Raw genomic sequence first — 27,332 nt, 5'->3', positions numbered from 1 at the left:
GAGGGCGGATTGGTTTTTCTAGTTTCTTTTAAAGGAGAACACTTACTTGCTCTTTTGAGTTCTCATCAGTTAGGATTTCTAACATCATGTTTTCTCCATGGCTGCTTTGCTGAAACACTTGTACGCCACTTTTTTTAAGATAGAACTGGACAAGAACAAAAAAGTACACAAAACTTAACTGAAATCTGACATAATAATCTATGAAAAAGAACAGAAAACGTCAAACAAAATAAAATAATTTACCTTATGTTTAATGTGCTTTAAGGTAGGAAATCCACAGAAATACAATGCACTCTTGTTGATTTTAGTTATTTTGTTGTGGGTGATTTCTACTTGCCAAGCATCCAAAGGTATCATTTTGTACCTAAAAAACGAGTTGCACAATGTTTGCTTATACAGGCTGACCTCTGACTCTATAACCTCTCATTACCCTTTCAAACCCTCTAGGAACTCTACCTGACAAAAGCTTTGAGTTTCCTGAAAGATGCCAAGTAATTTAAGCTACTTGAAATCTAGACAAATGACTGTGAAACACATACCACTTCTGCAAAGACACTACCTGAAAACAAAGGAAGAACATAACTTCCAGCCACAATCACAATCTTGCTATTTTAATTCAGAGCCATTGTCAAATTCCAAACTAACAATAGTTATGTAAGGTATAATTCATGTTCACAACTATTCAGTTTCCACCACGTGTAAACTTGCAACAAGCATTCATCCATCAATTTATCTTACATTTGGTTACTATTAAGGTTGTATTTCCACTTAATCTTGAAAGCTCCGCACGTGTTAAATGAAGTGAACTGCTTGCAGTGATTGGAAAAATGGAAAAAATGCCTGTATTCAACGCTCTGCACTGGATTTAAATATTTACCATGGTTTACAAATGGTCTGAAATCAGTGTGTCAATAAATCACCACATCTATCAAATATTTGTACCAGTTTTTCCATCTTCCATATCATAAAATATTTGAGTAATTCTCCAGAAAGGATTCTTTCTGACTATTATTGGTTCATCTGTTTTGCCAGGCAACACTTGAAGAAATTACCCTCCTTTCCACAACAAGTGATATCTAATGCAACAATTCTTGTATTCCAATCTATGTACCTCCACAAACTTCTGGCTAAAATGCAACCTATTAACTACTTTCTAACTACTTTCAGACTACTCCAAAAAAGTTATGTCCTCATTACCTGGTATGGCATCTTTCTATGGAGGGAAATTTCTCTGGCCAGGGTGACATGTACTGGAACTCTGCATCTTTGTCATACCAATACATTAAGCAAGCACTATGAACATTTCTCTGTTTCTCCTCTTCTTTTAGGCACTTATTACATGATTCCATGGCTTCCAGCAGTCGTTTCTAAATTTAAGAAAAATTTGCATACGTGAAACCAGCAACAGAGTTTAGCACAGATGTGTACACCACAGAAGTGGATATCTGCATTTTTCTAGTTAATGTGTTCATTGTCTAAGTGCAGCCTTTCCTTCATCGCGCTCCAAGTCCAGAATGAAAATAGGACAATCACAGTGGCAGACTGGAGAATAAGTATTTCCTTTCCTGCAAACGTTTCCAAAATGCTAGCCGTATTTTGCTTCGTAGGTTTAGCAAGAATACTAGAAAGACTGTAGAGGCTATCAAAAAAATCTGCAGAGTACTATTGGAAAAGGTTAAAATCCTTCAAGTAACAAGTTGGTTCTGTCAACTTATCACTGTACACTATGAAAATGCAAGGCACACACTGAACTACAAAAACTGAAAGACATGTACCACCACTGGAACAGATAGCTGATCTGCACTTTTATTTCCACCCCCTTACTTTGATATACTCAAATTTAGTCTGACAAAATATATGACAATAATTCATGTACAAGAACAACATACACGATATCGTTACCCTACATGTAGATGGAAAGTATTTTATTGCCGTTCTTTTAACATTCTACTGCTCAATTTGTACTTAAAGTCTATTACATACTGCTTGCTGCTGGTGCTCAGGTGAAAAGATTTTTTTGACAACAAACTGTTTGGTATTTTTTTTTTTTTTTTTTTTTTGCCTCTGTGTGCATCTACCTTTTATTTTACTCATAGACACCTTAAAATTTTGTGCATATTTGGCTATAGAAATATTTCCCAAAAAACTCTGAAACTCAGTGTCTGAATACTTCATCAAAATATAAGACCAAGCAACAAAAAAGCCCACACAGTTCTTACATAGGACATTCACCACTTGTGACTTCATCTAGCTTTCACCATTAGGATGCAGATTGTTTATCCAAGGTCTTAGCAGACACTCAACTTCCATTTAACTGTATTTCACTTAAACTCCTCATAATTAATCTACAGATTGATTTATTACAAAGCTCTCAGCAGACACTGAAATAGTTTACCTCATCAATAAATGGGATTAATACCACAGCTTCCCATTCTTGCTGTTTTCCATTCAGGTCAGTTTTAAAGTCCAGTGGATAATACTCTATAATAGGAGAATCTTGACTAACCATCAAATGCTAGGAAAATATAAAATTAAAAAAAGAATTAAAAAAAGTAAGGGACAATTCAACACTAATTCTAGGAAGAAATATAAGAAACATAGCATGAAAACAACTCCAAGCTGAACAGCAGTTAACTTTTACCATTTAACTGTCCTATTTAAACCATCCATCAAGTTTAAAATTTCATTTACTAGTTTTAAAGTGTGCTATGAACAATAATAAGTATTTATTTTATATTTAGAGGTAGTTTATAACTAACAGTATAAATAAAAATGTCAAGATGTACATGAAAATAAAGCAGACAAAAATCAGCAAACAGATAAATGCAACTTAGTTCTAAATGATACCTGGTAACATCTAGGTAACAGATCTTTGCTAGCTGCTGGCAGTACAGCAAGAAGCTGCTCAAATGGCATGAAAGGTTTTCCCAGTTCAAACTGGATTTTGAGTTCACTGATGTTGCGAATGTCTGACAGATAAGGTGCATAATGATAAGGATAATACCTGTAGGAACAAAAATCCCACATTACACAAGGTAATTACAGTACAACAACATTCATAGACGAGAAATACACAGAACCCTATTAAATGGTTCCAGCATTTAAGGTGAAATGTTGTTCCACCCTTAAATGGTTTCTCATTTACAATTTTTCTTACCAACTCCAAGACTGAACTCCATGGTAATAATAATGCAAAATCCATTGTATTGCCTGGACGTAACATTCAGCTTGGTCAGCCAAGAAATCACTTAAAAGAAAAAGATAAATGCATTTTTTACTTATTTTTACTAGCACAGAAAAAGTACATAGCTTCTTCTAGTAAGAATGACAACAGAGTATTTGGGTAACCTACTAAGCACAGTTTTCTAAATTCATTTAATAGTACTGATTTTTTTTATTTTTTTTTTAAATCTCTAGTATTCAAATACTCATTATAGAAAACGTGATTTGTAGCTCTTCCAGCACTCCAACATCACCACTGCTAGATGCTGCAATCTAATTCCTGCTTTCAATATGGATTAATATTCTGTCCTGTATTACATACAAGCAAAAAAACCCATCTGTCTTCGGCATTAAAAAACAAAACAAAACAAAACCAACACCAAATAAACAGAAAGAAAAAGCATATACTTACTCAGAAACTACTTCTATACCCATTTTAGTCATGTAGTAAGTTCTCTTGTATTGCCTAAACTCTGTTTCAAACAGATCATCATCTTCTGGTTCATCTTCCAAAACAGCTGATAAAGAAGTCATGAGGAAAATATGGATTAACATTCCACAACCTTTCTACTAGAATAAGGTTAAGAAATTCAGTTTTGATTTGATGGTATAATTTTATTCCTCAATTCACAGTTACATGCACTTATTCCTTCCTTACACAGAAAGTAACACAGTAATAAAAAAGAATGCCTGGATTGAAAGAGGTACTTCTAAGGAAAAAAAGATAGGCATCCAATTTTGTAGCCCAGTTATAAGAACTAAGAACATAAGGCACTTCCATTTCTCAATAGCTGAGTATGTAACTCTGTCATTTAGATTCAGGTCATTTCTGACATGAAGTTCTTTCAAGTCTTCCAAATCTATACACAAGTTAAAAAGTTTCTGTTGTTGGTGCAAAACAAAAGAACAGCTAGCACTTACTTTTAGAGGTGACAACTTCATCTTCATTTTTTTCTAAAGCAGCCAAACAGAGAGAATTTTCCTGAGCCTAGTAAATTAATATTTGACATGCTGTAAAAATACAGGATAGTATGCACATTCCTCATTCATAACTGTAAAATCTGCAACTCAAAATTCTAAAATTATTATGCATTAATATATATGTAATATGTACAGAAACACTATATTTTCTTCCTGAGTAATTGCCTAGAGAATGTAATTTTATCCATCAGTGTTAGACAAAGGAGGAGTCTCAGATAAAACCTGAACTATCTTTAAGAAAAAGTATCTGAACGCTTGTTTTCCAAAACACGACTATCATGACTATTTCTAACACATCCCTGCACAAGCACACAATCACAATTTTCATCAGCAAACCTTATCACTATTCAAATGAGGACAGAAGCCAAACTTCCATTTCACTCTCACAGTGCATACTCTTTAATGTGTACTCATCCAGTTGGCTCCCTCCCCAGTACTCGAGATATGCATGCTCCTGACTACCAGTGCCATTCAAAGCATTAAAGTGGCTTGGCTAATACTGTACAACTGCTCCAAACTTCTGCAGCAAGTAAGAAAACAAACCAAAATAAAGCATTTCTTAGTAAGGAATAGTTAACATTTTGTTCTTACAAATCACAAGCAGCACTGAAAAAAGAGTAACGATACACTGTGACAGTCTAAACTTGAAGGAATTTCCCACTGCTTCTGCTATGCTCAGTCGAAGGCCTATATTGAAGGACAGCCAAAAAGGCTCAAAAGGGAGATTTATACTATTTTATGTATCTAAGATCTAAATTACTACAGCTGGCAAACTATTCATTAGCAAAAAAAAAAAAATCACCAACAACCAACACTTATTTCCAAAACAGTGCATGTAAAACACTAACCTTGCGTTTCTTCTGTTTATTGTTTCTGGCTTCTTCTGCTGCAATACCAGCTGCCTCATTGAGGTATTTATTGCCTACTTTACTTTCAAACCATTTTAGGTCTACAAAGACTTCACTGAAGTGTTCACGATCAAACTGTGCAGGAAGAGTAATGTTTAGAAATACTGAAAAGACGAATAATGCAGACTGCTAAAATAACAGTGTCCTTTTAGTAGGTGAATTATATTATACACAAACATTTTGCTCTAGATCTATAACCAAACTAACAGATTAACATTAAAAATCTTTCCTCTTGGCAACATGTAACAAGACTCAAGCCATATACCCCTTTCTAGCAATACGTTACAAAAAGAGTTAAATACACTGCCTACAGTGCACTTTGCTCAACCTGTCATCCATTCATCAATAACTCAGGATCATGATTCTACTGGTGATCCTCATTCCACTTGCAGGGCTAAAACACTCTCGCTAAAGCATCAAATTGCTCAAGCTTTCTCCCTGTTAAGATATGGTAAGATCAGATAGCAACTGGTTGGATCCCATATCAAACACCTAATGGTACTGCCTGTAAAACAGTTACCCAGCAATTCATTAAAACTACACAGTGTAATACACAGGACATCAAATGAGCTCATATGTAACAGCCAATATCATTCCATGAAGCACAATCACGAATACTTACATCTGACAATCTTGTGAGATATTTCTCGAAGCGCTTTAAATTCAGATGCCCATTTTCATTTATGTAACCTATTAGGAAAATAAAATATGTTTTGTAAATTAACAAATTGAAAATTATATCTTAACTGCCTCACAGATAATGAAACACAATCTTGCTGGCTGTCTAAAAAAATGGTAACAATGCTGAATATTCCAGTTTTGCCAAATAAATCAATAAATACATGTGTTACTCCTACCTCCTACTTATTTGTTTGGCAACTACAACAGATACAAAGAGCATAATAACAATAGCTGATAGAGCAAATTCTCAACTACAAAACACTATTTTTCAACACAGTTACCACCATTAGCTGAGCATTTTTGCCAGCTATGAACAAGAGTCCGCATGCTGCACTTGTTAAAGTCTGCACCAGCAGAGGTGACACAACATTGTCACTGCTGAAACGCTGCCTCACTGTGCTCACATCCACTGCTGGGCCCTTAGCAAGCATCAATGAATGTCAGTGGTGCAATTAATGTAGTGGAATATTGGCAGGAAGATACAACCTCTACTATCATGCCACCAACATTCACTTCTGACGCCAGGGGCCTACATAATGAAATAAGAGGCATTACCTTCACAACAGCTCTCATATTAATGAAGAGTGTTAACGTTCCTACTTCCCATGACATTCCTTCCAAAACTCTCTGAGTTTTAACAAATAAATAACAATACTGTCTACATGCAGGATTCTGCAGCCCTTTAAAGACTCTCTCTAGACAAATCCAAGAGCATAATCACACGTTACCTTATTGCATTATTATTATTAATCTACAAGTTACCTGGTTTAATCTCACCTTTTACTCTTAGCCTGCTCTACAGTTCTCCCTCTGTTCAGCTTTTAAAAACTAACCAACACCTCCTTCCCTCCCTGCCCCCTCCCCCCCCAAAAAAAAAACAACTAAAAAACTTCTTACCTCCCAGTTCTGGCAAGATAGCCATGTATGTTCTATAAAGTAGTGGCAGTGCATCATGATTAATGTGTAAATGAGGTAGATGAGGGATAAAATCATTGCCTACAAGGAAACCCATTAAGATCCAATCATCTATTATCTTTTCGATATCGTAGTCAAAGGAAATCTTGTCCTAAAAAGATAAGAGTAATGTTTTTATTATGAAGTTTTCACATAAATTCTTTATCCTTCCCCCCCACCCCTCACAATAACAGCTCCTTTAGAACTTACTTTTACTGGTGAAAATTCGTAATCAATATATTCTCTCATCAGTGACAAGTGCAGTAAATGAAATGTGGTTTCCTCCGGTGCACACGCTCTGCAAGTTATTCAAAACATTGTCAGTTATTTATAAGCACACTTTCAACACGAATATTTAATAAATCCAAGGTTGTCTAAAAACAAGTAAAGTGAAGACTGCATCTATTTTAAGATGAATCTGTTTTGACTACAAAATTGTGCTGTAGAATCTTCTTAACAGCACGTGTGATGGCACTACATGGAAAATGGCTAGCTTACAGAAAGCTGGGCAGCCTTTTGGAGTTCCATCTTGCATTGGCGTCTCATAAGCAAGTCACTCTCCAAAGAAAGGGGCAATCTAACCTATTTCTAAGGCATTTATGATAGTACTATTCTGAGCATATACAGAATACAGACCCATGTCCAATCTGGCTGGGCTCTGTACATACTCATTTGAAACGCTACTTTAACAAAGAATATACTCAACTAGAAAATATGCTCCAAATGCATTATCTGTTAGTGATTTAACACAGTACTACTATACACACGCACACACAAAAGATAAGTCTACTTCTTATCTATGGCATAAATTTGTCAACTCTCTTCTTCATGAAAACTAGTTAACATTTAAGCCAAAGTTAGGCCAAAATTAATATATGTAATTTTAAAATATGCAAGTAAGACTTTTGGCAGATCCAAGTCACTGCTCTAAGACCACCTCTCATATATGTCACTTTATTGTGAAGCAAAGAATTGCTCCCAAGAAACTGCTGTTAGAAATCAATTTGTATCTATTTTTAATATTTCCTAAAAAAAATTGACTGTATCAACAGAAGGCAATTCCCATAATTTCCAGAAGTGAATTTCTGTAATGAATGATACTGCCCAGGCATTGCAGAAAGGCTAAGCTTAGAGGAAACACCTGAGGAAAAAATGCCACCTGGGAAATCCTGCCATTTCATTTCATTTCATTTCATTTCATTTCATTTCACTAGTCCATCTAAAGGCTGTCACACCTCACGTTCTTTTATTAAAAACAGGAGGAGAGACCATTTTTCTTTAATAAGAACTTAACAAAGTCTTTTAAAACACTGCAGTATTACATGCCAACACCATCAGCAGAACAAGGCAGACTTGACCAGTATCAGTGAAGAGACTATAGAAGACTATGAAGCAAATACTTCTGATGTTTATCACACTGACCTTGGTAATATCAACATACAAGCACCATTGTTGCTAATGCATAAATCTAAACAACCATATGACTTCAATGTGTGTTACTCAAAAGCCTTTCTGTAACAAAGAATATTTCCGGCTTTCCCACCTACCCCTTCACCCATCAAATACCTTCCTAAGGTCCATCACAGAAGGAACCTACCCACAGAAACATATCTTTTCTATCACTTCAGAATAAGTCCATGTCCAGGCACAATTCTGGAACAAAACACCTGGTTCTATCTGCTGACAGCACACAAGTTAGTTCAAACGGCAAAATCCAGAGTAAGAGCAAACGATCAGCTACTTCAAACAAGTCGATTTCAGCAATTATTCCAGGCACTTACCTCACAAAACCTAAGAGATACAGAGCCTTTTAAAAGCACTTGTAAGACGTCCGGCAACAATATCATACAGCCCGAGCTGCCCAATTCAGAATATGGAGTAAAACACACAACACACCAAAGGCCTAAGGACTTTTTAACCAGCTCCCCCAACAGCATCCATTTGCCCATGGAAACAAATTTAATCACAACAATTGGACTTCTCTAAATTCACATATATTCTAATAAAATTGCTAAGACTTCATTAATTTAATACACAACTATCAACGAACTGCTCTAGTTATGCACTATCTCTTGGATTTCATTTCGTCATATAAATTAAGAGTAAAGTTAAAAACAGTTCACCTTTGAGATTTTTTACCACCAAATCTGACTTCTTCTCTTAAGAGCGCAAAGTGTGCCTCATGAGTTGTTAATCCCAGCATTATCTATTGCAAAGAGATATTAGACAAGTCTTACTTCATTTTTAAAAACTTTTACACAAGATTTTCCTGTTTTATTACAAATGAAAATTTTGCAGGAAGATAAAGTTACATACTTGATGAACAGCATTTTAGAATGCTGCACGCTTACGAGACAAAGAGGACACGATTAGAAACCCCCTGCTGTTTTAATTGCACGTACCAAGTCAGCATCTAAGCCATAGAGACAGTGCCTTGTGTTCGGATCATGATGAGGCTTTGCTTTTTCTGATCTGATGAATTCCATAATTTTATGCTCTCCTTCACCTGGTGTCTGCAAGAAAAAATAACAATCGTATTTTTCCATAAAATAACTTCTTTTCTTCCCAATAAAACTTGAATAAAAAAGCAGTAACCTCATGGCCTGATAAGTAGACTGTTATTCCCTGCCAGGATTTGTCTGTGGAAATTTTCATATTGACGAAATATTTAAGATGTTCATGCAGTCTGGCCATGAATTCCGTTCCTGAAAGCAGAAACTTCAGTTAAACATGAAGCTTTTCATCGCTCACTGAAAACCACATTTGCATGTATGAACTATTGATGAGAAGGAAAACAAAAAGGATATTCTGCAACAGAACAGGGGTAGAATTTTTTTTCAGTAAGTTGCATTTTTCCCGTAACACCTTAAACACTTTTCTAAAATGAGACAGTAGTCCAAAAATCTTACAAGTTACCCAAACTGCCCCAAATTAAAAACAAAAAAACAACAACAAAAAACCCCACCTATAGATAGGAAAACAGTTCCAAAATATAGATTATGAAAAATAATAAATTAACCATTTAATTTAAAATAATTAGCAAATTATCTTACCTGGTGTAATACAGTTGGAGTCAAACCTGGCTTCTGTAGGAAGAATTTCTCCCTTTTCTAATGCCTTTTTTATTTTGTCCTCTGCCTCTTTTGCTGATCTAAAACAAAATGGGTTGGAAGGAAGGGGTAGAGAAGGAAATATCTTACTGTAATGTTCTTGTGACAAAACACATAGCTGAGAGAAATTTAACTCCTGCACAGATCTCAAACTTGAATCTGATAACAGAAAGACTTGTTAAAAATAGCTTTTTCTCCAGTAATGATCATGATCTGCCATTATTCAGATACAGTTAATATTTCAGTTATCAAGAAATAACTGAGTGGCTCATCATAAGAAAAAGAAATTAACACTGAGACAATAGAAACTATTGGGATTTAAATGTTTTGGGAATGCTATTCCAAAACAACGAAGAGCATCTAACTTGTAGCTGAGCAAAGCAGCAAGTCTGGAGTACAGGGCTGCAGATAGGAGCTGTGAACAAACCTTAGAACCACTAATGGAGAAACCAAGCCTGACTTGACAACAAAATACTTTTTTTTTTTTTCTACTGTCCTTTCCCTTTATTTTTTTCTGTCTCATTTCACTTAGCATCCCTGTACTGTCTCACCACCAGATCTCCTTCCTCACAGCAGTCTCCAAACAGCTTCTAAGTCTCCCAGATTATTGAATACAAACTTGGTAATGCTGTAAAACCCACCTGCAGCTGTATATTTGAGTTACTTGCTAACAAGTTTCAGTGGAAACTAGAGTTTAATTAGTTCCCAAACTTATCCTTGTCTATTATTGTTACAGAAGATCCTGCTATAATTACCAAAAAGGCCTATCTAGGGACATAGCACATAGCAAAGAATCTTACACATTCCTAAGCCATAGGAAATACCCTCAAGAGCTGTAGTGCATTTATTTCACTGAAAATTTATTATGAAACTAATCCCTATCCTTCTCCAAGCAAGCTCCACATGTGCAGAGAAGCATCTGAGTAATGAGCAAATTTAACTTATTTGGAATCCTAACTTTAACTGTTAACATCTTAGTAGCAGCTACCTTCATTTACCTAAAAGTTAAAGCCAGTGTCAAAGGCCTACTTACAATATATTTTATTTTGTATAACATATTTTTAAGTATTTTAAATAAATAATTATTATCCTAAAGACAGAGCAGGAGTAAATATTCTCACCTAAACCGTCTGCCACGTTGCTGATTCATTTTTGCTCTTGGGGCCACACCATCAACTGCCATGAAGAAAACCTTCCTTGGCTTAATAATGCGAAACAGTACTTCTAAGTAGTGAAAAATGTCAGCAAAAATCTTATCTTCTGAGATTCTGAAGTGAACATCATCATCATTTGGATGTGAACACTGGTGTATAATGCCATTCATGTCCAAGTATAAGTTGTCAAATTCTGGAATCTAAAAAAGCCACAGTTAGTACTCATTTGGTGATGGATGAAGTACAGCAATCACTACAGAAAGGTACGGCTAAGATAAAGTCTGCAAATGAACTAAGGCAGAAGATTTCACTGGAATCTACTGAACACCAGTGTTCAGTACCAGCTACACATATACGCATGAAAAAGAAACTACCTAACCAGCATAGTTTTATTATGGTTAAAAAAAAAAAAAAAAAAGACATATATTACATGAAAATTGCCTTTTATTGTTATTATGAGCAGCTTTTTCTTTAAATAGCATAGAGAAGAAAAATGATGTCACTTACACAGGTGGCCCACACTGGGCAAAAGAAAACGAAATGGAAAAAAACCCATCCCAGATCAGAAAGCTTTCCTCCATCCCTCTTGGTCAAGGCCACTGAAGAAAACACTTAGAAAATGAGCAGTAGGGCATTCCACATAGAGGAACACCAGGGACCACTGTGCCAGCCTAACCAGTCTATCCAGGCTGCACAGAGCCTGACTAAGGTATGTGACTGACAGAAAGTCACACAGCAACCATCTTTCACTTAGGAGGAAACACAGCTCTTTACTATTTTTATAAAGCAAAGTGAACACCACCCTACTTCTCATATTGCTTTTGAAGGTTCAAAAAGGACCACACCATGCATCAAGCAAACTGCTGTTAGCACTTACCAACTTTCTTAGTGTTGTGATAGCAAATTTCCATAACCACCACACATTTTATTTTGTTCTTATTTTGCCAAAAAAAGAAGGACCAGTTCAGTCATTAAGAAGCTCATGGAGCTGACACAAACTCCAGTCAGCAGAAATAAACGTTTCAGTATTAAAACCCCAAGCATTAATTGCAGTCCACTCCTGATTCTGTCCCCCATCTTCTCTAGAGTTCTTCTGAACCCAATCAAAAGATGTTAAACTGCACATAAACTCTCTTTTCCAAATCTTAGAACACAGACCAAAGGTCAGTACTTCAGAACAGAAACGCTTGCCAGATTAAGTGATAAAGCAGACGGTCTCAGACATTCAATAATGTTTCCTGGTGCTTCAGTACCAGATAGCATGGCACTTCTACAAAAAGAACTCAAGGGGAGTCAGATTTGGATATTTCAGGGTTTCTGTTAACATGATGAATTCTTGCATATGCAGACACACGATGATGATAGCACAGTTTATTCAACGCCCTGTTTATAATCTGTAATAAACAGGACACCAGGTGTACGCTGGCACAAAGTGCCACCACACTTGGCCACAGCAGGAAATAGCTGAAAACAAACTTCCCAAGCCCTGGAAAAGCTGAGTAAACTGCTATCAGCCAGAAGGGCTGTGTTCTGCTGCTATGCTGCTACCTCACACCACAGCACAGGGCTTCTACACTGGAAAAAGACAGGCTTCTCCTTTACACAAAGCACACGAGTATATGTGAAACAACTTAAAATCCTTATCTGGCTGCTAGCACGTGTCAGGTTGTATATTCAAGCGGTCTGGGAAGAAAAGGAAGAATGCGGGTATATTTTAACGTTCTAGGTCACAAGCAGTAGCCCAGACACTTCCCCTCCCCATAAGCAGCAGGTACACCACACACACGGAAGTAACACCACACAGACTTCAGAAAGAGCAGCACAGCGGCCGTCCCGAGCCGCACTTTCTGTTTCTCTTCCGAGGCGCGAGCCGCAGGATCGCAGCCCGCAGCCGGCGCCCAGCCCGCACGGCTCTCCTCACGCCGAGAGCCGCCGCTGCTCCGCCGTGCGATTCCCGGCCGTACCACTGCAAACGCGGAGCCCGGAGCAGCTGCGGTCCTTCAGGGCAGGGCCAAGCGCCCACTCTGGAGCCGTACATACCTTAACACGGCAGCTACCGGGAAACCGAGAGCATGAGAGCAGCGGGTATGAAAACGGTTTCTCTCAGAAGGGTCTGCCTGCCCGCCTAGCTTTCGGCGCTGCCGCTAACGGCGTTCCCTTCAGCAACAAAGGCCGAGGCGGCGGGCTGCTCCGACCGCCGTGCCGTCACAGCGGGACGAGCACGGGCACCGCGCCACCGCCTCCGGTAGCCGGGCTCCGGTCCTCCCACAGCCGGGGGAGCAGGTACCCAACTTTCAGGGGGCGCCAAAGCGCCACCCGCCCTCCTCGCTCTGCCGGGCGGCAGACGGTGCCGCCCGCCCCGCGCCCGCCCGCTCCCGCCCGGCCGGCTCCGGCCCTCGCCCCCCCGGGTTCCCCTCGGCGGCGGGCCCCGGGCGGGCGGTGAAGCCCCGCTCCCGGCTCACCTGATGCTCCTTCAGCACCTGGCTGAGGCAGGGGTACCGCTCCGAGATCCACCGGTAGAACTTCGGGACCCCCATGGCCGCCTCTCCCCGCCGCCCCGTCGGACCCAAACAAGCCCGGGCCCCGCTCCGCCCTCCTTCCGGCGCACGGTGCTGACAGCCGCCCGCACCATAGAGCGCCCCGCGCCGACCAGCGAGAGCGGCGGGCGGAGCGGCGGGCGCTGCAGCGCCCCCCGCCAGGCACCCGGCGCAACCGCCCGCAGCTCCCTGAATCGCTAACGAGGCGCAGCGGGCCCTTGGCGTCCCGCCCCCGCGAGGCCGGCTGAAAGCAAAGCACTTACTATTGCCGCCCTCTTTAGGACTGTTCCGGAGACGTCCACGGCTTTCGGGAGCCTGAATACGTGTTGTTGGAACAGGCGCTACCGTCCTGCCTCAGCACTGCTGTCGCAGGCTCACGGCTGCTGTCCTCAGCTCCCCACTTTGTGCCAAGCAAAGGCTAACGAAACGATCGTAGAACACCGTAACGTTCCCCTAATTTACTCATGAGAAGCCTTAAGATCTCAAATGCTGCTCTTTTGCATTTTTTTTTTTTTTTTTTTTTTTTTTTTTTTTTAAAAACAGAGAAGAAAAAAAAGACACAGGGCCACCCTTTTCAGATATTAGGCAATATGGGGTAAAATTTAAGTAAATCAGTACTCAAGTTCTACTTATGAAAAAAAAAAAAAAAAAAAACAGCTTTCTGCACTATACACAGAAGAAGCTGAAAGCACCACTTCACACTGTTATCAGTATGATATTTAATGTCAACTTTTCTAATCCACAGCCAAATGGAATGAGAAAATCTTCACAAAAATATACAGTATTTTTGAAGTTACCATGCATCCTTTCAGTACCAAGAATATACTCAGAGTAGGTATGTGCCTAAGAAAGTTGCAGAGCCTTGTATAGTCTACTTAGCTTTTAATATGTACTGCCCTGCATATGTAAAGAATGCGTAAGTGCATTCATATTTGCAAGTGTGTATTCTACAGATTTCAGATTGATCAAAAGACAGGATCAGTGTTTACAATCAGAAAATACAAGTAACCAGTTGACACTGATTAATACCTTCTTAACAATATCATAGCTTGCTTCACCAATTGTGAATGGTATTTCTCTAAAGCAAACAAGTTTTACATATATGGAGCCCAGCCCATATACATTTGGCAGAGCAGATTGTCATCGCTTGCTTCTTGAATGAGGTAATGAACATGCCCTTCAATAGATAAGGGTAATCCTTTTATCCTGTTTCTAGTCTTAATAACACCTTGTAGCCTTTGTTCTATATCAAGGACATGGGTTTTGGCCTAGAAAAAAAGAAAAAGGAAGAAAAATGAGTATTGCTATTGTTCATGGACTTCCACATCTTAAAAAAGTCTTACAATATTTGCAACCAGCATGCTAATTTAATACAAAACCAAATGTCTGTACCAATGAAAGGATTATCACTTAAAATGAACAGACTGGTCAAGTTACAGTTTTTGCCTTAAATTCTACAGATAAAATTTAACAGAACAAACTGGAAAAGCTACACAAAAGTATTGGGAAATGCTAGAATGTTTTATTTCACAAAACTACTTACAAATAAATGTAAGCTCTCCTAGCATTTTTATTGATTGATTTATTTATTAATTCTGAATAACATTAAAGGAGATGAGTAGAAAATTTAGGCCAAAATTACTAGGAACTGAAAATGAACAACTCAAAGTAAACTGTTCTGAGGCCCTCTTAGAGTAGCCAGTTCATAGCAATTAAACTCACAGTCTTTTAAAGATCAAGCATAACGCTGGCACCTATCCAAAGAGACTGTTATCGTATGTAGCTATGTGGGTGGTCCTGCAACAAAATGAAAAGCTATGTAGAAACTGCCTTGTCAGCAACTATTCCAAGACAAGGAGATTTTCTGCACTCAAATAACTCAGTTAAGCTTTTTGCTGGAATGCAGCTTCAGTATGGTATGAGGACTGCTCTGAAAGTCATGTCTTCTATTGTGTTATGTCAGCTCAAGACTTCAGAGGTGACGTTGGGGCTACAGCAGCAGAATTTGAACCTTCCCAATATCCTGTTACATTTTGCTGCCCTGTGACAAATGGCAGCAGAGGTGCACTCTGACAGACCAAACAGTGGATGTGAGCACAGTGAGGTGCTGCTTTCACCAGTGGCAACTCTGTGGATGCAGGTAGTTACAAGTGAGGCATGTAGGCTCTTGTTCACTGCTAACGGCGGTGACAATGTTGAAAAATAGTGCTTTGTAACTGAGAATTTGCTCTATACAACAGTGTTATTGTGCTCTTTGTAGTTTCCATAGAAATACATAGAAATAAATTCAGAGTGACCTCCTTAGTTCATTCTTATCTTAGTTGCTCTGTTTATCAGTGCTTCTTAAGTTTCATCTGCTATTATATGATCAGCCTTTTTCACCAAATATTCCTTATAAAGCAAAAAAAAAAAAAAAAATCAAACAGGTTTTTACAGAAGGAAAAAATTTAAACTACAGCTTGTGAAAGCTCTATTTTGGATAAACAGTACAATATTTATCAGCACCTACAAAAGAAACACTAAATATTAAATCCTAATTTTTTTTAAAGCATTCCTTGACATGTAACAAGGCACATATTTCTAAGGTACTTATAGAAAGCACAAAACATCCCTGGAAAGGACACATGGAATGCTTTTCAGGTATTATCATCACTTATTTCTGGAGCACACATGTCTTAGAATACAGAAAGGCAAGAGCCTTGCCTATCCTGTGCTTTCTGTTGGTATTATTGATGATTTAGTAATACTCATGACAAAGTTATAAATTTTATTTTGCTTGGTACTTTAGTACATAAATTATATTCTTCACCAATAAAAACAAAAGGGAATACAGACTCATCAGAAAAGAGTAATTTTAAAATGAAGGAAAATGAATAAAAGGAAAGTTAAACTTCCAATTAGAAAATAATACAAATTGCAACTGTAATGGACAAGTAACATTTCAATATTTATGCTGTGTTTGTTTTCAACTAACCTTTTCATTGACAACTTCTCCAGTTTCATTCACCTGTGCTTTTGTATTCCCTTTAACAGGCTTACTCCACTCCACAAGAGGATCATGAAGAAAAGTCTTTAAGACACTAAAGAAATAAACAAAAAATAGAAAAGGCTTGAAATCACTGGACAAGAGCAGTACTTATGCCAGATATTAGAACACTGATTGCTTAGAGTCAAATGTAAATATACACTGAAGCCAGGAAGAACCACAAAGGCTACATGGTAAGTTAAAGAACATCAGTAATATGAATAACTTTTGAATATATAAGAATTATCTACTTGTAGTAACAAACCACTGAGTCTAAAGTTTGTGCTGAGTATTTCTAGAGGTTTATATTTAACTGCATGCCATAGCAAGACTGAGCTGCATGACAGACATGCTGGAACTGGCATACTACTATAGCTAGCACAATCCCAGGCACTCAGCATGAAGTAGGATCAGGAAGTGTTCTAAGGAACTACTCTGTTTAGACTAGGGAGAGTTTTTTCAGAGCTTTAGTTGCTGTACCTCATTAAAGGCTCCCTTTGATCACGCATAAGCCTCATTGTGACTTCACAAGCTCTTCGGAAGAGACCTTCTGTTCCCATTGGACCCATTCCATTAACCATGTTGTGGGTGAGACGAAAAGGAACGATTTCCGGAACTTCAAAAGTTTCTCCCTTTTAATTGATACAAAAGGGCAGGCTATATATGCATGATGTTCTGAACCAAAAGTTTGTTGGTTTTTTTGTTTTGTTTTGTTTTTTAGCAGAAACATCAAAACTCCAAATCCCACTCTGATTGTAATTTTTCTTTTTTTTTACTGAACCCTAGGATTTTTTTGTGCTGAACATTAGGAACACAAAGAAACCCTTCACAGCAACAAGACTCTGCATGTGATAATTACATCTTTGGTTGGAAAGTGGTGGTGGAGAGTCACAAAACACAAACAAAAAACGTGGGGCTATTTTATCTGATACTGGCATAACCAAAAAGTTGGCTTCCATTAATGCAGTGCAAATATTCTTTATGTGTCACATATTATTGTGCATAAATAAGAAACAAAACGCAAGACAGAACACAAAAAATATATTAAAAAAAAAAAAAAAGAAAACAATTGTAGATGTTTACAAAATTATACGCAAGTAAAATATAAAGCAAGTTCAGCAAGATGCCATTTCTCACCTTATTGAAAAGGCAGTTGAAATCTACATGCACGCATTCACCAGTCAAAGAATCAAACAGGATGTTTTCACCATGACGGTCTCCTAGACCAAGTATGTAACCTACCATTGACATGACTGCAACAGAACGGCAGTAGGCAGATCTGCTGTTATACCTGTGCAAATAAGAATCAGATATATTAGACAAAATCACCTCCCTGATTATGTCTTCATTCAATAGCATCATTAATTTTTAATGAAATAGAAAAGTAGATGCTCTTGAGCTAGCCCAATCCCAGTCACTCACCATGAAGTAGGATCAGGAAATGTTCTAAGAAACCATTCATGAAAAACAGGTGGATGACGAGGCAGAAGGACTTCTTTGAACATTTTCAGCTTTTCAGGCAAAGGTGCTGACTTTGGAAGCATATGCTGACGTAGTTCCTTTCCAGTCATATAGATACCTGTAAGAGACCTCCTCAATTAGACAAGAGAAATCCCCCCAAATAAAGCATTATACATGCAATTACAGGACGATATTTTAGATATGATAAACGTTTAAATGAAATGAATAAATGAAAAATAACCTACATAACATGCAGCTGGTGGGGTGCTAGAGAGCAAATAAAAACTGATAATGCTAACTGAAACAGTAGATGAGGTACAACATATCACATAAATGTACTAGAAATGAGAAACAACTGATCAAATTTGAAGTAGAACTCCACAATCTTCTATTATTCCATGCTGCATCTGTTCTCTTATACAATTATGCCAATTGTTTCAGCAGAAGTGCCAACAGCATAGGAATATATTAAGATGATTATGTTAACAGATAATGGATAAGGAAATTGTTCATGGCAAGTGCCAGTTACCTTCCACTTAAGAGTAAAAATATGCTACGCACACAAATAATAATATATTGCAGATAGAACTACAGTGACTGAATCTAGTCTGATTCCTTGCTGTTTATCTTGTTTACTAATAAAGGCAAAAGTCCTTAAACAAAACACAACACATAAGAATCAAAGAATGGCTTAGGTTTGAAGGGAATTATGGAGGTCATCCTGTCCAACCACTATGCTCAAATGGGGCCACCTAGAGCAGGTAGCCCAGGATCACATCCAAACTTAAACATCCTTCTCTTTTTCTCTTCTCTCCTCTCTCCTCCCCTCAATCGAAAGTTGTACAGTATATATATATATATATATATATATATTTTTTTTTTTTTACCCTTCTCCTTATAAAGTTTTATTAGGATGTTTCTTAAACCAGCAGTATTGTTCACCCATTCAATTATGCCACATTCATCATTTAATGGAATAACTGCATAGGTTCGTATATGGAGTTCTCGCCGACGTGACTCTGCATCTTTTCTTAAGCACTGTTGGCAAAAAACAAGAAGAAAAGAAAAAAATGAGAATAATAAATAACAGGATGGAAATGTACATTGAAAATTAACTATCCTGTTCACATTTGTTTTCCAGTCACAATCCATAATATAAAATTCTAAGTTTAATATCTGCAGTAGAGCAAATACAGTTGTTTTCACAACTGTGTAACAAATCATGCATTATCAGTCGCGATTGAAGAAATATTTTGCAAGGCTTTACTTCTTCCTCTGGGAGCTTTATCTCAAGATTAGGAACAAAGTTCTTCCCTCCTCCCCTCCTCCCCCCCCTTTTTTTTTTTTGCTGTTAGTGTTTGATAGTTCAGAATTTTATGCATAATGAACCTGAATATTTAATTCAAACCTTATTAATAAGGGAGTTGAATTCCATGAGCCGACAGTCCTTTCTTAGATCGTCTTTAGGTTTACACATCATAATATAAGATTTCCCATCTGAACCCTTTAAAGTGATCTTCTTTGGCTTTTGAAGGGAAGCAAGAATTTCTACCTGAGGAAGAGATGGATTTTTTTTATTAACCTCGTATCAGATCATACAAAATAAAACATCTACTTTTAATAGACCACTTTAACCTCTCATATTAGCACTTCCATGGTGCTACAACATCTCAGACCAAAACCTCATCTAAATACCAGGAGGCTATATCCTTCTCACATTACTATGACAGAAACTACTCATTTTTCTATGAAGGTAATTATGAAGTTTCCCACTCATTCCTCCATTCCTAGCAAAATAAGAAGATAAACTGAAAGTATATTGATTTAACATGAAATTTAAAGGTAGGTGCCAAAACAGAGGCTTACCGTATCATCAAAGCCTGCAATGTAGGCCCAGCATCCAGGAAAAGGGTCATGGTTAGCATGTGTACCAGGAATTGAAGGAAGAGTTGGTATCATTACAGATTGTAATGGAATGAGAATTTGACTGAATGTGTGCTCTTCTACCAATCTCTTAAGTGTTCTGAAATGAATATTCATGCTTAATGCCGAGCTGTTTCCATCAACCTGAAAAAAAAAATTGTTTAAAAGTTAAAAATAAACATATCGAGTATAACTGCAATTTTACACCAACTGATAGCTTTTGATAATCTGAAAAATTACAAATTTCATTCCAAATTAAATGGATGTGGTCCAAAATAAATGTATCTGGCCCTTACAGCATATCTTTCTCACTCTGACCACAAATATGTAATAATGAAATTGTTTATGTAATTTTACCTTTATTATCAAGTTCGTATGTTTATCACAACAGAGCCAGCTTATATTTATAGTAAAACATCTAGAAATTATTGCTATGTACTTAAAGGATGTTCATTTAGAACTGCTTTCTACTACTAACATATTTTTATTAAGTAAAAGATTTGGGGAATTTTTCAAGTGGCTGCCACGTAACAGAAATTACTGTAATGTGATCACTGGTTAATGGGAGCTATCAGAAGAAACTGTTGTGAAACACTTGTGAATAATTCTAGTAGATGCATTAATTTGTTTATTTTTAGTACCGGTTTGTTGCAGAGTTCTAACAGTTTATCCGTAAGGCGTGTTGCATCTCCAATAAATTTTCCTAAGGACTCCTTCATGTTGATAGCTTTATTTAGTATTTCCTTGCATCTATTGACACGCATAGGGTAGGAAGACTGAAAAAAAGAGTGAAATTAAAATTTATTAAACAATCAATTAAAAAGATCCCTAAAAGAACAAAAATTCTAGTAATAACAGTAGTATTTCCTCTACTCACTGCTTGTCATACTGAAAACCTTCAAGAGGAAGTTCTCTATCAGAAATCTTGTGCCTGAACTTGCAAATACTCAAGTAAAATACTCTATGTGTGCATGCACACTCAAATTCTCTTCTCAAACCATTCCCTGGAGACTCGCAACAAAAAGACTAAATTATTCAAGAACATGAGCATACCCTGAATATTATTTAACTAGCCTAACAGAAACAGAATGCTCCATGCCTTCTAAATTGCTTTTAAGTTACTCTATTGCCAGGCACATTTTAGAAATAAAGCAATATATTTACTTCATTTTTAATTAAGACAGAGGAGTGAATATTTGATTATAAAACTGGAAGCACTATTTCAATTTAAAAACAACAAAATCTGTTTTCCATAACCACCCAATTCACAGCTTTTTGTTATTCAAATTTACTTCCAGAATAAATCATCCAATTCAGGATGTAAGTCAGCAATTTCTTACTGGCTAGATTTAATCTGAAATTTCTGAACTTTAGACTGTAATAAAACCTGGTGCTATGACAGCATGATGACCTGTTCCACGAATCCACACTGCAGCAGTTAAAACACTCAATTTGATCTAAATTTTGAAGAGTTAATAAAGGCGTAGCTTTACTTATCAGGGCACCTTAGACACAGCAGTCATCATCCACATTGCTTGCTGTGGGTAGGCTAAAAACACCTTAGCAACAATCACCATCAGAACAGCAAAGACTTCATCATGAGAATGGCAGATTCGGGAGATCAGCTGAGAAAAAGCTGTCAGAAACTGATAAGGTGCCAGCTGATTTGTGTGCTCTGTAATCACTTTATTTATTTTAGCCAAATCATTTTTCATTTGAACGCGTTCCGAACGACTTGCTGAAAAACACAAGATAGTAAGATTTCATCACTTTTGTCACCTGAAATATCAAGTCATTTAAGTCAAGCATACAGAAACACATTTTATTAGTAATTTTCATGAGGGAAAAAAAAAAAAAAAAGGAAAAAACCTACTGAAAAAACCTGGCCTACCATAAGGTTATTTTTAACAGATCAGACAGTAACATAACATATACACCATTTCATTAATCAGCCTAACAGGAGGCATAGATGGAAACAAAATAAGCACAGACAACAGAAACATAAAACAAACAATACTAGAAAAGCTCTCCACCCTTAAAATAAAACAAAACCACACCTCAAATGAATATAAGAAGTTCAAACATGAGTATAAGAATTCCCTCTATTTTGCATTTATCTTTGAAATAGTTCTAAACATATCTTTGCAGAGAAGACTATCTTAAACAGCAGAAGGAAGATTTTGGAATTGTAAAAGCAACACAAAATATTAACTACTGTTTAAAAATATTCCATTTAAAAATGCATTGAAAACCTTAAAGACACAATAAAACACTATAAAGAAATGTATGGGCAAGTAGTCTTGAAACTAAATTACTAACGAATCTGTTGGATTGCTTAGTGCTTGACATGCTTTTGGTAACAATAACTTTTTGAAAGACTTTCACCTTCATTACATGCAAATGAATCTACAAAAGCTATACATTTAGTTAGCAGATAGTTCAGTTTAGCTTGAATTAACATTTTGAGAAACGTCTATTGCTGATGTGAAACAGGCAGTCATCAAACTGCCTGTATGTATAAAAGATGCAATTTTCTGATAGCTGGTCCAGCAGAAATACACTTTACTGCTCTTTTGATCATATATATAAAAGCATGATACAGGAAATACAACGTTGAAAGTTTTACCTTTATCACACTCGTATGCTTTTGCTCCAAAATCCAGCCATAAAGACAGCATTCTTGGCATTGACTGATAAATAAATTGGTTTCCATACTGTAGAGACCTGTAATTACATGCTGAAGTCACAATATGTTAACAAGAAATACTAGAAGCAGTACAAATATAATATCCTTAGTTGCTATACATTCCATTCTGGAGTATAAATTTTTTGTTAAGCATGTTAACGCATCTGCAACAACTAAAGGCTTACTAATACATATGGGTTATGTTTTACATTAATCAAAACTGCAGATGAAATATTTAACTTACTATCCTACATATTAAGACAACAACAATTGCTTAAGAAGGCAGAAATCAAATGAATTGTTCATTAAATCAAGTATGTAGTGTTTTCTTTCACTGCTGTGTAAAATTAGGAGTCAGTCTGAGCTGCTGCAAGAACGTATACCCAAAATACATAATCATTATCTTTCTGTTGTCTAACCTTCCAAAATGATGAACTATGTATCTAATCAGATCTCCTTGCTTTTCCATCTTATTGTCAGTTACCATTGGCATTAATTTATCATAGTATTTAGCAAGATAAAAATGTCCATCTTCCCATTCTGGCAACAATAGTGTAACATCCTGTAACAAAGAAGAGTTACTTTGTCAGAGAAACAAAATTATTGTATTAGTTACTTTTGTGCAAAGTATGTGAAGAAAAGTAGTAACTGTGCAGGTAACTCTTAATTGTGAATCCAGAATTGGGACCAATGCCTAGGCAAACTAGAAATCTATTCTTAAAGCACTTTTTGGACTAAGAGACAGCAAAGTAATATAAACCACAATGATTTAAGATTTCTCAACTAATATATAAAAAAAAAAATCAAATTCCTGATCAATGAAATACTGTGTTTTGTTTTTTTTTTTTTTTTTGTTTTTTTTTTTGTTTTTTTTTTTTAAGGTTTTCAAAAAGTGAAACACCAGAATTGCACAGCATAAATTAGACCAAAAACAAATGGCATACCCATTCCCCAAACACTAGTTTCCCAGGCCAATGTAACAGTGTAGAGAATGCTAAGCATTAGTGCTTTTACACAGTTCAGCAAAGAACAGTTTTATATCACTACCAAAGACAACCATAACAATGAAGAATTACACTGCCTTTTTAGAGCAGTCTAAACAATTCACATTTGTATGTGCATTTAAAAAAAAAAATAAATCCACAAACTCCTGTATTTTATTTATTTATTTTTCACTTAGATTTATACCAAGTATCCTCTAGCTCCCTTACTTTGGAATTGTAGCTTTCTCCAGATTGATGTTTCATATTTAAGTTAATTTAGATAGTTAAATCTTTACAAGATTTACACACTGATATACCACTTACTCCCAGCAATGCTATGTTTGGTCAACATCATCAGAAGCATAATGATAAAAGACGTTATTAAAAACTACTGCCTTGTTAACACTTAGCATATTGAATTACCTTATACTTTTTCATAACTGCATTGCTTTCAAAGTTAGCTGTTTCTTCCATAAATCTACCAACCAGCAGTGTTGCACGACCATGGATGAGCTGATTTTTGGTATTACATGGTGCTTTATTCTCAGGGAAACATAGCTCCACTCCCTTCTGGAGAACAATAAGCGCTTGGTGAACCTCACCCTAATGGAAAGAGGAAAACATTTTAGATAGTTTAAATAAGAGAGATGTAAAACAACTTACAACTGCTAATAAAGTAAAATTGTGTTCTCGAGTGTTCTAGAACATTCTGCATGTGGTCACTAAATGTTACTGTCTTCAAATGCTCCTTAAATCTCCTCAACTCTGCATCATTGTCCTGTTAGATCTATAGCACTGTAATTGCTCCCATTTCTGCCTCTCTCTGATTAGTAAAAACGATAGAAATTGAAAGTGACCTACTATTAAAATTTAATTCCTCTAGGTTGCATCAACAGAAACAGGTAATCCAAGCATTTCATACCCAGCTGCCAGAAAAGTCAACAGATAAAAAAACTGATCAGCAGTTGGATGCCAAAAACTTCCCATGGCTTAACTGCAATCAGAACAAGTTCACAGTCCCAACTGATGTATTTTATCTTACACAGACTGACCATGTGTCTTTTTTTTTTTCTTCAAGATTAAAAGTTATTTACTTGCATGTAAGAAAGTAAATTCAGTTCTTATTTTGCTTACCTTGGACCAGAGCCACTTTGCTCTTTCTATATAAAGTTCTGAGAGTGTAGATTCCCCAGCATTCAGAAGAGCATTATATGCAGTCTGATGATGACCAGCTTTTCTTGCAACTCTAGCACTCTGGAGCCAACACTGACCAACAAGCTCACTGTAATCCTGGCTGCCAAGACATTTTTGGAGGAAATGAACAATTCTAGTCACAAACGCAGCTTCACAATGTCAGAGTATCGAAACACAAATCCAATTTCATGATGAACTGTATACTATACAGCAACTGTTTAAAATCTTTCTTTTAATGTTTCTTTTCTTCTCCTACGTTTCTCTTATCTTTCCTACACAAAACACCCTTACATTTTGAATACAAGAATAGGAGGAGGTCTGCTTTTGTCTACAACATAAGTTTCTACGGTTTTATCTTCTCTATTCTGACATGCATACAAGAAGCCAGAACCTGTCTGAGAACAAGATACAAGAAACAGTCATGCTTTCACCTTTTACTAAGACTAAGCAAAGCCCTTCTTAGTGCTAGAATAGGTTCTTTTGCTCTGTAGGAATTCTGGGTCATTTCAATACGAGCACACCAATTCAGGGAATCTCTGCTGTGTTCACCATCTGGTTGCTGAAACATTGGTCCAATGCTATGTTCCAACTCACAGAGCATATGCAACCTGTGGTAGTAAAATAAAAACAAAACAAGTCATTGAAAATTGCTTATACGTATATGCACATGTATGCACACACACAAGTTTTACACAAGTTTTGCTATTTTCTCTCTAAAAGTATGTTAATTGATTTGTTTCATGAAAGGTCCTGCCATAAAGATGCATCTACAGTGCAAAGGAATTCTTTTTTTAAATTAAAAATATTCAATAAATATTAATTTAATATAAAATCCTACTTCAAAATTGATTAAAAGCTACTTAAAAAGGGATGGGCTTTCAATTCTTAATTTTTTCTGAATGCTTTTAGGCCATTGCATATATCAAAAACTATGCTCTTAAGTTAATGAAGTTAAGGCCATGGTAGCTACTGGCCTATAAGTACTATGTCAAGAATGCCATGCAATGATTTATTTTTTAATAACCCAATGACTACATAAACTTGGTTACTGGTTTTTAAAGACTGAAGCCAATATTTTTTTTTTGTGAACACTTTTTTTAATGGGGAAATTAAATGGGGAAAGTAAATTCCCAGTTAATCAAAGGTTGCCTGTTGGCTGAGTATGCAAAAGAATGACAGTAAATATGAGTTGGTACCATAAATTCAATTATATTATTTCTAACATCGAAAATAGTGATATATTATGGGAATGAGAAACCTGATAATGTGTTCATATCCTCGCTGATAGGATCCTCTTTCAAAGCTAGCTGCTGAAAGGGGCACAATCTGTTCTGCTCGAACAACCTTGAGCGTCTCATAAAACGCGACTTCATTTTTCTTCTTGGCTGATAATAATAAATGTCCTAATCTGACACTCCAAGCAGTGGACTTCACATCTTTGGGGAGAAAAAAGCCTCTTAACACTTTGCTTATTTTGCATCTTAACCTGAACATGCTGGTGTATATTACCATCCTATTTGAAAAATATTCAGAGTAACTTTCTCTCAGAAATAATTAAATACATTTTAGAAACACTCAATAATTCCACCCCACAACTGCAATCCCAAATTAACTCATAAGAAATTTGGTCTTGGTACTCGCTTCAAATTGCTTCTCAAAGACTATATAGTTCACAATCAAATACATTCCCAAAATCTAGAAGACCATCAGGAGCAATCCTCCTCCTAGTTAAATCCACAGCTGAACAACTGCAATAGCTGCCCTTTGATTTAAAATTAGGCTAACAGATACACTTGGTCAGAAATACAAGAGAGTATTCTTATTTTGACATAGCTTACCTGAAGCCAAATAGTTCTCCAGTAAATCCCACTGTGACAGTTTCCAGGCTGCTTCAACTCTATATGTGTTCAATTCAGAAATCCATTCAGACCTATTCAAACAAAACAAGAGAACTAATTTTTTCATTTCTCCCCTATGCATTATTTCTGTTTTATATTATATTAGAAATATAGTAAATATTTCTTATATGAATTCTGTTTTGCTTCAAAAGAAGTGAAGGAAGCTTTACTTTTATTAGAATTCAGTAAACCCAAAGGATATGCATTGATGAAAAAATAGAAACTATACACCAGGATCTCACAAATTCAATTTCCAGGTAGTGCACTTGACTTTTATGGTATATTTTAAAGACTACTAGCTTTTTATTAGACTATGGAACAGCTATGGAACAAGTAATAAGACACTGAGAAATGAAGGATTCTGTTTTTTTAAAGTAGATCTCAATACTGCATGCAACTCAGATAATGTACTAACACCTGGGAAAATCTTAAAATAAGCAATTTATAGACAAAGTAGATAAAGTTGCCTAGCTTCACACTGCCAGCTGGATATGCTTGATAAATCTTAAATGCTTGATAATGCACAAAGATGACTAGCAATAAACAAGAAATACAAGAAATTATACAATACAAGTTAATACAAGAAATATGTATTACTCAAACATTGCATTAAAC

At 36.5% G+C, this 27,332-nt stretch overlaps 2 protein-coding genes across 4 annotated transcripts in view; both read right to left on the bottom strand.

Moving 5' to 3' along the window:
- The window catches only part of XRN1 (5'-3' exoribonuclease 1), a 36,443-nt gene extending 22,860 nt beyond the window's left edge, over window positions 1–13,583 (bottom strand). For both annotated transcript variants that reach the window (XM_042878335.1, XM_042878336.1), the window contains exons 1-18: window positions 13,473–13,583; window positions 10,978–11,210; window positions 9,800–9,897; window positions 9,342–9,451; window positions 9,149–9,259; window positions 8,870–8,952; window positions 6,957–7,044; window positions 6,690–6,858; window positions 5,734–5,801; window positions 5,052–5,186; window positions 4,144–4,210; window positions 3,635–3,740; window positions 3,158–3,247; window positions 2,848–3,004; window positions 2,396–2,515; window positions 1,198–1,367; window positions 244–364; window positions 47–145 (exon numbers count right to left, since the gene is read on the bottom strand). In XM_042878335.1, the coding sequence (XP_042734269.1) occupies window positions 47–145; window positions 244–364; window positions 1,198–1,367; window positions 2,396–2,515; window positions 2,848–3,004; window positions 3,158–3,247; window positions 3,635–3,740; window positions 4,144–4,210; window positions 5,052–5,186; window positions 5,734–5,801; window positions 6,690–6,858; window positions 6,957–7,044; window positions 8,870–8,952; window positions 9,149–9,259; window positions 9,342–9,451; window positions 9,800–9,897; window positions 10,978–11,210; window positions 13,473–13,547 (2,100 nt within the window). In that variant the 5' untranslated portion in view covers window positions 13,548–13,583. The remainder of the gene's footprint in view (window positions 1–46; window positions 146–243; window positions 365–1,197; window positions 1,368–2,395; window positions 2,516–2,847; window positions 3,005–3,157; window positions 3,248–3,634; window positions 3,741–4,143; window positions 4,211–5,051; window positions 5,187–5,733; window positions 5,802–6,689; window positions 6,859–6,956; window positions 7,045–8,869; window positions 8,953–9,148; window positions 9,260–9,341; window positions 9,452–9,799; window positions 9,898–10,977; window positions 11,211–13,472) is intronic.
- A 663-nt stretch (window positions 13,584–14,246) lies between these two features.
- The window catches only part of ATR (ATR serine/threonine kinase), a 36,700-nt gene continuing 23,614 nt past the window's right edge, over window positions 14,247–27,332 (bottom strand). For both annotated transcript variants that reach the window (XM_042878462.1, XM_042878463.1), the window contains 17 exons: window positions 26,658–26,749; window positions 26,078–26,255; window positions 25,251–25,427; window positions 24,760–24,919; window positions 24,049–24,228; window positions 23,062–23,204; window positions 22,583–22,680; window positions 21,462–21,694; window positions 20,598–20,732; window positions 19,900–20,100; window positions 19,442–19,585; window positions 18,921–19,071; window positions 17,995–18,151; window positions 17,710–17,863; window positions 17,053–17,204; window positions 16,522–16,627; window positions 14,247–14,815 (listed from right to left, as the gene is read on the bottom strand). In XM_042878462.1, coding sequence (XP_042734396.1) covers window positions 14,642–14,815; window positions 16,522–16,627; window positions 17,053–17,204; window positions 17,710–17,863; window positions 17,995–18,151; window positions 18,921–19,071; window positions 19,442–19,585; window positions 19,900–20,100; window positions 20,598–20,732; window positions 21,462–21,694; window positions 22,583–22,680; window positions 23,062–23,204; window positions 24,049–24,228; window positions 24,760–24,919; window positions 25,251–25,427; window positions 26,078–26,255; window positions 26,658–26,749 — 2,635 coding nt within the window. In that variant the 3' untranslated portion in view covers window positions 14,247–14,641. The remainder of the gene's footprint in view (window positions 14,816–16,521; window positions 16,628–17,052; window positions 17,205–17,709; window positions 17,864–17,994; window positions 18,152–18,920; window positions 19,072–19,441; window positions 19,586–19,899; window positions 20,101–20,597; window positions 20,733–21,461; window positions 21,695–22,582; window positions 22,681–23,061; window positions 23,205–24,048; window positions 24,229–24,759; window positions 24,920–25,250; window positions 25,428–26,077; window positions 26,256–26,657; window positions 26,750–27,332) is intronic.

This window comes from Lagopus leucura, unplaced genomic scaffold (assembly GCF_019238085.1).
Source record: "Lagopus leucura isolate 7727_CA_CO unplaced genomic scaffold, USGS_WTPT01 Super-Scaffold_100021, whole genome shotgun sequence".
In the NCBI taxonomy this organism is placed as follows: Eukaryota; Metazoa; Chordata; class Aves; order Galliformes; family Phasianidae; genus Lagopus; species Lagopus leucura.
This window is presented reverse-complemented; position numbering and strand designations above follow the sequence as displayed.